The sequence below is a fragment of the Rhodnius prolixus genome, unplaced genomic scaffold, assembly GCF_049639745.1.
Source record: "Rhodnius prolixus isolate KJV_2025 unplaced genomic scaffold, Rpr scaffold_1, whole genome shotgun sequence".
NCBI lineage: Eukaryota > Metazoa > Arthropoda > Insecta > Hemiptera > Reduviidae > Rhodnius > Rhodnius prolixus.
In genome coordinates this window covers 45917180-45930941 of record NW_027411581.1, presented here as the reverse complement: position 1 = coordinate 45930941, position 13762 = coordinate 45917180, and the positions used below count along the sequence as shown (strand labels likewise).

General features: G+C 32.0%; 3 protein-coding genes across 7 annotated transcripts in view; 1 reads left to right on the top strand and 2 right to left on the bottom strand.

Annotated features, from left to right (window-relative positions):
* LOC141460814 (sodium/calcium exchanger 2-like) overlaps positions 1–609 on the bottom strand; it is a 35812-nt gene extending 35203 nt beyond the window's left edge. For all 3 annotated transcript variants that reach the window (XM_074141170.1, XM_074141180.1, XM_074141189.1), the window contains exon 1: positions 475–609. The gene's annotated coding sequence lies outside the window, so the exon portion shown is untranslated. The remainder of the gene's footprint in view (positions 1–474) is intronic.
* A 3052-nt stretch (positions 610–3661) lies between these two features.
* On the top strand, positions 3662–11063 carry Polr3C (RNA polymerase III subunit C). 3 transcript variants are annotated; one of them, XM_074141015.1, is made up of 10 exons: positions 3662–3803; positions 4204–4373; positions 4455–4579; positions 4651–4775; positions 4850–5129; positions 5200–5408; positions 5500–5653; positions 6970–7159; positions 7455–7625; positions 7706–8162. In XM_074141015.1, exons 2-10 carry the CDS (start codon positions 4230–4232, stop codon positions 7862–7864), a joined length of 1557 nt encoding a protein of 518 aa, XP_073997116.1. In that variant the 5' UTR covers positions 3662–3803; positions 4204–4229; the 3' UTR covers positions 7865–8162. The 3 variants fall into 3 exon arrangements, 2 of the variants coding, with proteins under 2 accessions (XP_073997116.1, XP_073997124.1); XR_012462333.1 differs by lacking the exons at positions 3662–3803; positions 7706–8162 and adding exons at positions 10160–10369; positions 10936–11063 and having other exon boundaries at positions 3818–4373; XM_074141023.1 differs by lacking the exons at positions 3662–3803; positions 7706–8162 and adding an exon at positions 10160–10376 and having other exon boundaries at positions 3818–4373.
* On the bottom strand, positions 7161–13740 carry Dhrs4 (Dehydrogenase/reductase 4). Its single transcript, XM_074141089.1, has 7 exons — positions 13449–13740; positions 11797–11977; positions 11455–11532; positions 11219–11365; positions 9230–9364; positions 9098–9153; positions 7161–9018 (listed from the first exon to the last, which is right to left on the bottom strand). The coding sequence occupies exons 1-7, from the start codon at positions 13571–13573 to the stop codon at positions 8904–8906; spliced, it is 837 nt and encodes a 278-aa protein (XP_073997190.1). The 5' UTR covers positions 13574–13740; the 3' UTR covers positions 7161–8903.
* Between the last annotated feature and the right edge of the window lie 22 nt (positions 13741–13762).

Below are 13762 nucleotides of genomic sequence, written 5' to 3'. Positions count from 1 at the left end.
AACAGTGAAAATATAAATATTACTTTTTATTTCTTTTACTCTACCTGTTACTAAGTAAGAGAAAGAATAGTTTCTGTACAGATTTTCTATTTTGAGATTTAAACAGACAAATGGGGCGTTTTGAGGTATTCCAAGCCCGAAAAAGTGGTTTTTACAAATTTGTCTGTTTGTGTGTTTGTACCCATCGTAACTCAAAAACGAAAAAATTACATTCAACTTAGATGCCAACACATGATACCACAATTAGGTTTTGGTAAAATTCGGTGAACCGGAAGTATAATTTTTTCTAAATAAATTTTTCAGTATTTTAAGATTTTCTCAAAAACGGACCCTAAGAATGAGTGTTCTCAGAGAATACAGAGATTGCAGAAATCTGTTAAGAAAGCATGATATATTCGTAAAAGAAAAGTCTGTAAAGCCAATATTAAACGTGAATAATTAAAACAAACAAAAATAACAATAAACACGACTTACTTAATAACAGAGCGGAATGTTGACGCCTACAGAAACAACAACTGTCACACTTAACAGTTCACAATACACTAACGCCACGCAATACGAGTTGAGCAGAAAACTGTTAATATACCCCCAACGAGTAGTATACCATTGTAGTATTACTCTATCCCCTCCAAGCTTTATTTCGTTATGGTCATCAACCAAATATGATTTATACCATAACACTCAGGGATTTTCTTTTTTGAACTAGACAATGATAATACTGATACATCCCTATAATAGTTGTGTTTTCTAAACTAGTTATAAAAAATATTGCTTAAGCGTAAAATATTTCGCTAACTTTTGTAAATAGCTGTGTAAAAATTATAGATTCATTGAAATGGCCAACCTAATATTAAGAAGTGAAATGCAAACGTTTTTAACTTTTGGTTTAATGATTCTCTAAACTTAGGCATAAGAATCGAGAAACCTGCGCATAGAAAGTATAATATACATAATTCTACTTATTTCTATACATTTATACAGAACTCTAGGTTTGAGCTAGTTATGGCTATGAGATGATGCCAAGAAATAGAAGAAAACACTGGTTTTTAGGATGTATATTTAGAAGAGTTTTGTGTGGTTGAAAACATTACGACTCAGATAATAATGTGGAAGTGTAGGCAGGGCGACTATTATTAGAGCCGAGCAGAAGAAAATATTTGTTTTATAAAATAATTTAATATCTTTAAAAAAAAAATTGCTAAAAAAGGCATACATCATTTACGAAAGCATCGGGTAGAAAACAACTTACAGTTGGAAGAAATAAGTAATTGCTCCAGGGCATTTACCTATTTACAAAATTTAAACATCTGGCTGAGAAGAATTGTTCGGATTAATACATTTATTTTTCCCGAAAATCATGAAAGAAAATAGAATCAGCAAGAATACGCTTTACTGACATCGCAGAGTGCAAAAGCTGAAGATAGAATCAGCCGGTTATTTTCTATGATGATATCACCATTTCTAAATTGGGTAAAGGCAAGATCAGACGGTGATAATTCAAGGATAAGTTACTAAGCAACCGCCAGAAGGGCTGAATATAAGGATAGGGGTCGCCCTGGACGAAGGTTACTAACTTAGCTAACAACGCTATCTCTCGAATGTTTCTTTAACCAGAATTGAGAAGCCTTTTGCCTATAATTCATTAATTTCTGAATGGTGTTCCAGAACATTTTATTTTACTGTTTTATTTATTTACTTTTACTCCTGTTAAGAAATTATTGATTTTCGATTTAAGAGGACCACTTATAGCGAAAAAGCGGTTTGTTCGAACTGGTCTCTCCCTCTCTCGCTCAATGAGATGAGTATGATTGTGTACTATTCATCCCAACCCAAAAACTAAAGATTAAAAAAGTTATATCCAACTTAGGTGCCAACATAGGGTACAACATTAGGTTTTAGCGAAAATCAGTCAACTGGAGGTATCACTTTTGTGAATAGATTGTTTAGTTATTAGGTTTATCTTAAAAACAATCCTAGATTTTGTTTAAACTTACTCTGCTGAATGCTCCAACGTAGATCTAAACTTTTTCTTAATCATTATCGAAGGAAATTTCTATTAAAGGCGCTTCTGGAGAGAAAAAGGCTTTCTTCTAAATTGCCATTGCTGTTTAATGTACTGCTTGACATTTGTATAGTATTAATAACAATAAAATTAATGAATTGCCGAATATTTTTAGTACAGGCACATAAATCTACAACTTTTACAGGCAACATCGAAGAAATTCGATTAAGGTTACTCCTATGGTTAGGGTAGGGTAGATATTTTTAATGTGTTAAGAATTAAATTTGACTCTTGAGTTTGGATTTAAAGAAAATTTGTGAGTAGTAACACTGAGAACAGTAAAAAGAGAAAGACGTTTAAGTTTCTTAAACTTTCTCTAACTAAATAAGGAAAGTGTTGCGATTATGTCAAATATTGGATTTAGAGTTTTCACTAAAAATATCCGTTTTGACTTCCCTGATTCTAAAAAAGTGATTTTTAGAAAATGATCTGCGTTTGATGTATTAATTGTGTAATTTATGTGTCACGTATTCTGCTGTAAGACGAATTCAAGACTGAAATTTCGTTTTAACTTTATAATTTAAATTACTACACAGTAATAGACCATGTCTAACTTTCCCTTTGTCTACTTTAATGTCCGTTTATGTGATGATTATACAGAAAAAGGCTTAATGATTACACAGTTGGTAGTTAGACGTTAAGCCCCGCCTGTAAAATTGGGCGATTACTTTAATTTTACAGCATAAAGGGCTTAATAAAGATAATTTACAAGAATAATGTGGATTAGAGTTAAAATAAAATGTCATTTTAATTAGGATGATGTTATTCACATTTTATTTTTCTAACAGAAAAATTCTTATGAATGAAAATAGTCAGCATATGGGACTGTGACATCTAATAAACTCTAAAAAATAATGAGAAGTTAATTCAGCAAAATTACTTAAATGATATCAACGAAGTTTTATTGAAATGATGGGTACTTTCTTATTTGGGTACCTTTTAGTGTTTAATCAATTCTTACATGTACTAAACTTCTACTAATCAATTCTTATACTAATCAAAATCAAAGGAAACTAAACTTTATTTTTAAATCGGGCCCTCCTACTAAGGGGGCTGAGTACAACTTAGCGATCAAAATCCCTCTACCGGAAGTAGCAATTTACTAAGCGGATTTCTGCCTTTTATGAAATTTTCTCAAGAATTGCTCCAACCAATTTCTTTAAACACTGGTTGGCTTTCCTCTTAGGAGCCATGACTTAACATAACCATGAACATTGTAGTTTATTGTCCATAGTTTTGGTGGCTGATTCATTAATCCAATAAGAAAAAAGAATATTACTAAATGAAGAATATTAAGAAAGAAGAATGTAATAAGGGCTGTAAAACATTTGAAGATGACCTTGTCCCGAGATCGAAAGGTTGGTAAAAAATAAAAAGATAATAACTGAAATTGCAATATTCTTTCTTCCTACAAAATTTGAACATAACTATGTTCTTCTCTCCTTGTGTTTCTTTCAGCAAAAGATTCCAAGGGGATTCATTATACTGAGATATAAAAAATAAATAAAATTCAACAACCAAAAGACAGGACTACAGCAGGCTAAAGTTGCAGTGGCCACGCGACCACCTTAACGCATAACGCCTATCTTTTAGAGAGGCGGCAAAGTAAGCTTGCCTTTATACGCTGACGCACTCCGAGTCATCATCAAGAGACTTGTAGTGCTAGACGGAAACATGAGTGAAGTCGAGATCTCTCCTCCAAACTGATTAGAGTACCTTTGATGATGGATGAAAGTATGAAGTAAGTCAGGGATATAATGCGTACTATTTTAATGTCGGATAAAATCAAAGATGATGTCTGCTTCATTAAGCGAACTTTACGTTCAACTACATCGGATATTATCTAGGATAATTGTTATATAATTATATGTAACATCCTGTAGGATATCCAGTACTTGCGTTTATCCTTTCTAATAATTAAATATGTGGAATTTGAAAAAAGAAGCCTTTATTTTATTCTGAGAATTCTGACAACAGGCAGGGAGAAAGGTTAGGGATTAGTCTATCGTATAACCTCTTTTGGAGGTTACGAATTTTAGAAATTTAGACATGTATTTTGAAAGTGTGCAGCATGTTGTTTGTTAATGTTTAGTGAACTTATTTGAAACATAGCTTGTTTCATTTTTCGGAAAACGATCAAGATTGTTGAAGAATCACTTTTAGAAATATGAGTGTGAAATATGGGGAACTGTGCTCTGTATTGATACTGGAGAATTTTGGTAATGTAGCTCAAAAAATACATGATGAACTTATATGGGGACCTAAGACCTATAAACTTCTGCTGTCAGCAACCGGCTTACCCTCAGGTCTTGTGAGTATTTTCGAATTCAACTTTTCATAGAATGTTATAGGATTTTTACTGAATCTTTTGCCTACTTTATTTATTTTTTAGATAAAACGAGCACTCTGCATTTTAATTCAATATGGTTTTGTCAGTTTTGAGACTGGAAGAAATCCTCTAATTGCCGAATACGTACTACAACAGGAGAAAATCATTTTACTGCTAAGATATCCGAAGTAATTTTTATTTTCTAACTAATGATATCATATTTTTAAAATAAACTAATACCATACTTTAAATATTTCAGATATTTATCTCTAATAAATGCAAAACGGGGAGAACCTTCTAGATTACTTGTTGAAGAAGTCTTGAAGCATGGTTCAATTACAGCTACTAAAGCAATACTCCAAGCTTGGAAGAGAATACAACAAGGTTTAAATTAAAATAATGAAAATTTTATATCTACTTTTACAGTAAATATCAGTTAAATTACCATTTATCTTTAGGAGCCATAGCAAAGTATACTGATGGAATTTCCGGTTTAAAAGAATTCTTCCACCAGTTAATAGTGAACCAATACTTAATATGTTGCCCAACTCCATCTGAGTCAACAGGAGATGATTGTAGAGTTCCACAGTTCACTGTTAACGAAGAAGAATTTTTTTCACCACCTGAAATTGATCTTAGAAAGCTTATGGATTTAGAAAAAGGAATCCCTAACTCTGATCCTGGTGATACTGGAATCATGTGGCGTTGTAACTTTGATCGTTTCCATCAGGATCTTAGGTAACGCATTAATTATTTTTTCAAGTTTTGAAACAAATTTTTTGAAATAATTATAATTATATAAAACCAGAGATGAGATTGTAATTGAAGCTGTGAGACGAAGATTTGATAATGAAGCGTCTACCTTTATGGATCTTCTATTACAATTGATGTACGAGAGAACTGATCCTTGGGCTACTTCTTCCAACCCAATTCCTTTTGTTACTATCAGGGACAGTTTAGAGAAAAAAAAATGGCCACATCTGTCCCAATATTTAGATCAATATATTAAAGTGATAGGTAAGATAAAAAGAAAAAATTGAAAAGAGTATTAATTACAATAATCACTGAATTCATTGGCCTTTTTTTTAAACATAAGTTTTCTTTGCAGAAGAAGACTCTTGCAATTTTATACGACGTTCTGGTGAAGGTTCTACCAGTTCTGTGTTTGTAAACCTTGCAACAGCACTTCAAAATATTACAGCAGCTGCCATTGAAAATGTTGTGGAACACAGATTCGGCTGCAAAGCTGCAAGAATATTTAGGTAAGATTACATATTTTATTAAAATGAAATTCCGTCTCATTTCCACTTAAAATCTAGTCTTTGGCACTGTCCATGATTAAAAAATAGAATAGACAAATTCAGTCCTCGCTATGGTCATTAAGTTCCTTAGTAAGATTCTATAGCTTCCTTCGTTATCTCAAGGAACTACTCTGTTTTTGATAAAGTTGTGGGTATGCAGGTTCTCTCAAGGACAAAGTTCGTTAAAAAAAATCTGTAAAACTTCCCCCCCCCCCCACAAAGGAGGTAAAATTTTAGTTTTTCTCTTTTGTTTTAAAAAGAAGCAGGTAGAAACGGTAAACTAGTAGGGTCTTCCTATTTTCGCTTTTGGGCAATTCGGTCATGCGGGAAATAGTACTTGGTCAAATGTACCACGGCATATTGTTCAATATTCCAATGTCTATCATCTGTATGCAATTTCTGTCAAAAATTACGCTGTACTTGTTTAAAGTAAGGGGTGTTCAATGATTGAAGTAATTAGAAAGTCCTGTAAAATTCGTTAAATCAATTTAACTGACTAGTAGCACACCTAATACATTTAACGTATTGGATTTAACTAATGTTATAAATTTTAAGAAAATGTTAAATTGGAGAAATAAGTTAATGCCTGTGAATATCTCTTAGCCTGGAGAGAACATAACGTGGACAATGTACATCTACTTTGGTTCCTTATCAAGTAGTTATAAGAACTTACTTACTGCTTTATTCAGTCTTATGACTAATTCATTGTTCGTACATGTTCTACAACGCTTATTTTTATTATTCTAATGCCCGTATTTTAAAAGCATCTAACATTTTTAGAGATGCCTTGGGCTAAGTCCTACCTTAAATTCCCTCATAGAACGAAGATAAAACGTACCATCTTATGTATTTAGCACATCAGTGATTTTTTTAAAAAAAGCTGCGATTTCTTTTCAGTACTGACCTTTTTGTCTTGCGATTTGTATTATTTTTCTTTCAGCTTGGAACCGAGGTATGTGGCTTCTGAACTTTCTTTAAACGAGCATCCATTTAAGATCTATACTTTTTGTGGAATCTGACTAACTACCCACATCTGCTGGCATTTACAAACCATAACTTTCTCATGTTGTGAAAACTTTTTACTAAAGAACTATTTTAGCTTTTACGTACATAATTTTTTTTTTTACATAAATAAGCACATTAACTTCCTCAAGTAAGCCTCCCTAAAAATAAATTCGAAGCAGATATTAGTGACAGCAGTAAACAGCCTTGACCTGACCTCTGAGTCTCTTAACTTCGCTTTTTAATTATAAGACTAATAAATTTATTATTTTCAGATTAGTAAAGAAAAAACGCTATATTGACCAAGAACAACTTCAGAAGCTGGCCATGATTCCAGATAAGGAAGCCAAACAACTAACATATAAATTACTTCAAGAGAGTTTTCTCCATCTTCATGAACTCAGAAAGCCTGTTTCTTCTGGGCCGAATAAAAGTTTTTATTTATTGCACATAGATTTCAAACAAGTAAGTTGGAAGATTTAATTTATTTATAACCTTTATTTATATTTATAACAAATTAATTGCATACATTTCTTAAACTATTATTTAATTTGTAATTGATATTATTTGAATCAGACAAAACAAATAGATTCTGCTAAAGAAACAATGCATTATGTAGGATCTAATTTTAAAGTAAAAATATAAATTTATTATTTAATAGCGATGCAAATTAAATATTTGCAAAAAAAAAAAGCTAATTTTCTACTGTTAGAAGTAATGTGAATGTTATAGTACAATACATACTTCTTCTAATATTCAGGTTGCACAAGTTGTTTTAAACATGTGTTACAAAGGCATTTACAATACATTAATTAGAGCCAAACACGAGAAAACTGATAATTCCCGTCTAATAGAAAAATTTGAAAAGCTCAATACCATAGCAAAAAATATGAGGGAGCAAGGCGATGATGAAAACTACATCAAACAGTTGGTTAGTTTAAACCTATTTTCCATTGTTTATTTTTTATTGATATTGATTTATATCATAAAATAGCTACTGATTGAATCTAGTTAAATGAATGGATGACTCCTCCTGAGAAAGCTCTTTTGGATTCAGTAGAAGCAATGACAGAGAAACTGAGAATGGCAGAACTATATGTTGATGAAACAATTTTTCTTATCCAGCTATTTACTTACTACGAGTCAGCAAATCTCCGAGAAAAACCCTGAAGGGTAAAAATAAGTTCTGGAGATATATTCCTGTAGCCTATAGATAGATAGCTATCTATACTTCTTATCGTGCAGTCTTAAAATGCAGTTCACAACTGCAGAATGATCAGTGTCAAAAAAAAGTGATGCTGGTCATGGAAAAGTTTCAGCTGTTTTTCAGTTAACTAACCTAAAGTATATTAGTTGGATCATTTAATGAAAGTTGCGAAGCTTGTAAATACAGATTATCTTATGTTTATAAAGATGTGTAATGATATTTTTATGTACATTTTACAAAAAGAAAGCGTATTTAAATCGATTAACATTTTTATTGATTTCTTCGTCCTTTTCTTATCTAGCTTATATACAACACTTGAAATGTGACAGAAACTACGAATAATCAGTTTGCTTCATGATTGGAAACTTTTTTTTACGACTCTAACAAACTATTTGTGATCCTACAATTTTTATTTTGCCCAATCAGTAAGTTTTAATCATTAAGAAAATGTTGTACTACTTTTTAGTTTTTTATTTGAAGTTAATGGTATACATGGTATCAAAGAAGTTGCCAACAATAATGTGGTAATTTTTGTCCACAAAACATTTCTTCTTAATTGTATAATTTCAAAAAATAGGATTAGCATAATAAACTTTATTCTGCATTAGATCTTATAAGATGGTGGGTGTGTTCAAGAATTCTTGATTTAAAGAAGTTGTCAATAATTCTATGAAAAAAATGCTACTGAAATTTTAGAAATAAATTACTAAAAATACAGGTTAGTGCTCAAACAATTTTTAGGCTAAGATACAAATTTTGTCTGGTGAATTAGGATTTTTATTTCGATAGGCATGAAAGTTATAATTATACTCCTTTGATACCTGCAACCAAGAAAAAACAATATAAAAATGAAGAATCGACAAGAAACCGACTAACTTTACTTCTCAATTTACAAACTTATGATTATTTTTTAAGTTTACGCTAGGGAAGCCTTTCGAAGATATAAAATTTGCATCAGTTTACTATTGTCCCGAAATCTTAATATCCATACAAAATCTCAACTTAGAGTCTTGATTTCATCCCTCCACTCACGACTATAGTTTCTCCTGTAATGTATGAGGCATCATCAGAACACAGAAAAGCTATTACACTAGAAACCTCTTCTGGTTTTCCAGTTCTAGGAGGAAAAAATAGAACAATGAAGTCAGTACTTAACGAGAAAAATGAGCAGTATTTTTAAACTAGTTCTTTTTTACCTTCTCATAGGAACTGTAGCTTCAATTTCTTGTTTTGCTTCATCACTACTCTGTAACTAAATAGGATAAGGCATTTAAAAAATATCTTGCAAACAACTTTAGCTCTTTAGATTTGCATAAATAACCTCATACCAAAGCAGAAAATTTTGTCTGTATAATGCCTGGAGCTACGCAATTCACTCTTATGTTATGAGGAGCCAGATCTGAAGCGGCAGCCTTAGTCAAACCCAGTAAAGCAGTTTTGCTTACAGAATACGCTCCAAGAAGCTGTAATTTTGATGCAACTTTTAACAAATATTTTATAATAAAAAGTAGTCATAAAATGTTAATAATTGATTTATTTGAGTCGAGCAATTAATGCTTGTAAGCCATGTAGTTCTGCTGAAATCATAAGAAGGAAATCGAACATCTTGATCGTTACTGTGTCTTAAGCTGTGCTCTAAAAACGATACAAATTTTCCAAGATTTGCTTATCCGATAAGGGACGAAAATAATAGTTGTCGAACTGGTCTTTGAAAATTTCCAACAAAGCCGAAATCACAAAGAAGATACAACCTGACGGATGATCCCTTGAATTTTTGAGCTATTTATAGTTTTATAAACCAGACGTTACTTTAAACCTGTGGCATATCCAAATTTTTTCATTCAAAAACTTGAAAACCAACGCAAGGGGCTTTTTTCATTTGAACACTTTACAGTGACTTATGCGATAGCTGATGCTGATGTATCAACCCTGTAATAAAAATAAAAAACTCATTTTTGTGGCAATACAGCCATTTTTCTTAATGAGAGATTATTTTTGAGAAGTATAAAAGGTTAAAAAGACCTCTTTAAGAAGTAAAAGAATTATGAATTGATAGCCTTCAATTAAGCAATATCTTAATAGTAATTAAGCAATAACTTATTTATCTGCGTATCTTATTTGTCTGGGTATAAGGAACACAAGTGAGGGGCTCATTTGTTTTGAAAAGCCAAGGTAAATGTTTTAGTTAGAGCTGGATTCCTTTTTTTTTTTGTGCTGAGATTATACAACAGTGGTAACCAGAGTTGTCATTTTCTCAGTGAGTCAGACGACAATTGGCATTAAGTCCAACGAAGTTAAGGCAAATGAGGGTTCGCCTGGACATCCTGATGAAAACCGGTGCCTGGCAATTTAGGACATAGGGGTAATAAAACTTCCTCAAGAAGGACCTCAAGGTGACTGCATGGACCTGATCTCTTAAGCAATATGCTCTCACTATTGCTGTTACTAAGAAAAACTCCAGGTCAGAGGTACGTAAAAACCATCATTATGAGCCACTTGCTTAAGCTTACTATGGAACTGCTGCAACAAAACTGAGCAAGAAGTAGGTATGAACGTAAGCCTCTTGGCAGCATTTAAGAGTGAGGGAACAGCATCGCATGATGCTCTTTGCACTCATCCCTTCAACTATAATCATCACTCCTGATTCAAAGATTATTTTTATGTAATTTTTTTAATAGTATTATCAAATAGAATGACTGGAGGGGTGGTGCAGGAAGATGGGCCAGAATATACCCAGCCTGGTAGCGTAGGCTGACCTGCTAGCCCTCTAGAAATATAACCTAAATTAATGTCTTAATTGCGAGGTTCTTCTGCCATAACATTCGATTGCAGATAGAGATGGAACCATGTTACTTTATAAATTCAACAGAATTAAGAACTTAATTTTAAATAAAAGTTTTTTAAATAACCTACAATAAAATTAAATTTTTCTGCCGTATAATTTTTCCTCTCTTGGTGTGCGACCGCTCCAAACGCTGTGTGTTTGCAAGAAAGAAAATGAGATCTTTATCTCAAGAAACTGGATACTTTTCAGGTTTAGCGAAATAACTAGGTGAAAATCGCAGATCTATGATCTGGAAGAATTACGATTTTTCAAGAGAAGATTGTTTACAATACCTATGGAAATGAATTATTTAATTCTTCTTAATTTTATGCTGATTATCAAAACTAGGACTTTTGTGCTCTGGCTTTTATTATATACAGCGAATATATTTGATTAAAAATACTCTTTTTTTTATCTTTTCATATGTATTTTTACAAAATACTGATAAATCCTGCAAAAATTAAAATTACTATATTTTAAAATACGTACTTACAGAGAACGGCTGAAAAGCCGCTACAGAAGCATTATATATTATACAGCCTTTACCTCTCTTGTAAAAATATGGAAGCACTTCTTTTGAAAGCAGAAATGCACTTTTAACGTTAATATCAAATATTTTGTCCCATACCTCTTCTGAACACTAACAATAAAAATAAAAATTACATAAGTTAAAAATATAAATCTTCTATATAAGGTAAGAATACATTTATAAGTTGAGTGTGTTCTCACATCTAAAACCTGTCCTACTTCCGGATTAGTGCCTGCATTTGATATCATAATGTCTATTCCTCCAAATCTGTTATTAGCCTAAAAATAAAAAGTAGAAAAAAAGACTTTCTCTGAATGTGGTAAAAGTCGTCTTGAGTTTATATATAATATATTATATATTTCTGGGTGCCACACAAATCAATGTGGAGATTTGTGTTTCACTTTCACTTAAACTACTTTCTTTCATAAAAAATTATTTCTGGACATCACCCTAGTCAAATTAATGGAGTAAGGATGTTTTATTCTGATACTACTTTTTTGTTATAGAAAAATTGAAAAATAAATAAATAAAATACAACCAACCAATTCGAACAATTTCGTGCGATCCTCTTTCTTTCCAACGTGGCAAGGAGTTCCAATAACATTAGTCAAACCTTGATTGTGCAATTTCTGAATGGCTTTTTCAACATTTTTTTCTTTACGACTGCTGATAACAACATTTGCTCCTTCTTCCGCTAATCTTTGAGCAATAGCGAAACCAATACTGAAAAAAAACAGGAGTTAAGCTGAGATTAGAGTCAAGTATTCGGCAAATTATATTGACTATCAAAAAACATTGACAACTAAAAAAGTATTTCAACTGAAAGTTAAGCGCATTATTTTCTTAAGATATATGAAACCTAGGGTGGTAAGAAATTAAGCGTGGAAGCCAAGAAGCCAGTGGTGCATAACTAATACTACAAATTCTACTGTTTAGACTCTGCTGAAGATAAATGTTCCAAAACAAAATTTTAAAACAAGGGAGAAAACAAAATAAAGGTACTCATTGAATCGTGCAGTGGTTCAGTGTATTGGATTTCTACGTGTAGATCCCATTGTTCTAATCCAGCCGCCTTCCCTAGATTTTCTGGATCTTCCAAAGAGCTTAATATCTCACTACCTGTAACGGTTCTGTAAGGCATGAACAATGTCTCTGGAAGTCAGCAGATAAAAGCACAGGAATGCGCCTTAAATACTTGTAATATATATATATAGGCGGTTAATGGTTTGGTCGAAAATTTTCATCGACGAAACGATTCTTCAAGACCAGATACCTAATTTTCCTCAAGGATCAGCCACTTTATCCTGCTGATCACTGCCCCCAGTGATCAACTTCATCAACTCAAATCACCATAACAGAATCAACGAGCTGTCATGACTATTTATGGTCCTGCAGCAAAAGTATCTATTGTCACTCTGAACATTATTAGTGGAAAGTTAATTCTAACTTTACACATAAATTTTTTAAGTATTTTTATCTTTATGGAAATTTGGATATCATGAAGAAATACTATTTCAATAATTCTATTTAAAGCTCTAAATCTAAACAAACTAAGTAAAATATTCAAAGAAAGAGCCTCATTTCCTTGGCATCTACTGTAGTGTTTAAAGACACAGAAGCAGTAATTGAACGACATATGTATTGAGTTAATTCTAATCAAAACACTTGGGTAACTTTCACGAATCAAGAGAAGAGCTAAAAAGAACTAATTTCGGGAATATGGGAGTTATGAGTGTGCGTAATGTTCTTTTCTTTTTTATTACCAGACTTTGAAACATGTCAACTCTTTTCCACTTTTGCTCTAAGGAAATGGATAATTTTTCTTGTTTCAAGTGCTTTTATAATACAGAGGCTACGTTAGAATGCTGCACAATTTCTGAAATTACCAATGCCGGCTTCTTTTTCTTATTCGTACGTCTAGTTCTTCAACTATACGAGTAATTTCTGTCAAACTATATTCTTGTGATAAAGAGCTTCCGAAACCAATAGGTATGAATGCAACGGATTTTAACTAGACGGAAGTTTGAAGAACAAATAAAAAAGTAGGACCTTACCGAAATGTACGACTATATTACTTAAGTAATGAATTTGTAGAAAGATAATCCACAACATCCAAGGCTGCAGATTGAAAGTAATTTCACATTAGTTAACTAATACTTGTTATCTCAATATGTTTATAAACTAAATTAAATACCCATCTGTAGAAGCTGTCACGACGGCAACTTTTCCTTGTAATTTCATGATTGGTAGAACCTGACTTGCCAGTTTTCTAGTGGCTAGGCACTGGGGAATACTTTTTGCTAATCTTATCAAGGCCATAGAGAGATCTTACCGTAAAAACAAATTAAAGATTATTTGAAAATTAATGGCACAATATGTTACATCAAAGTTTAACGAAAGGTGTTCTGTTAAATGGGTAGATAATTTGTTTAAGAACGTTCTGATTTTAAATGAGTAATATTAAGTTGTGTTTTTTATCTGAAATATCGTGTTTTATCCTAAAATTGT

Bases quoted from the DNA above. Each gene is read 5' to 3' on its own strand.
- Polr3C (XM_074141015.1), top strand. From the start codon at position 4,230: ATGAGTGTGAAATATGGGGAACTGTGCTCTGTATTGATACTGGAGAAT. The intron at 4,374-4,454 runs GTGAGTATTTTC...TTTATTTTTTAG, and splicing joins CCGGCTTACCCTCAGGTCTT to ATAAAACGAGCACTCTGCAT. The intron at 5,130-5,199 runs GTAACGCATTAA...ATATAAAACCAG, and splicing joins CGTTTCCATCAGGATCTTAG to AGATGAGATTGTAATTGAAG.
- Dhrs4 (XM_074141089.1), bottom strand. From the start codon at position 13,573: ATGGCCTTGATAAGATTAGCAAAAAGTATTCCCCAGTGCCTAGCCACT. The intron at 9,365-11,218 runs GTAAGTACGTAT...TCAAAATTACAG, and splicing joins CGGCTTTTCAGCCGTTCTCT to CTTCTTGGAGCGTATTCTGT. The intron at 9,019-9,097 runs GTAAAAAAGAAC...TTTTCCTCCTAG, and splicing joins GCTACAGTTCCTATGAGAAG to AACTGGAAAACCAGAAGAGG.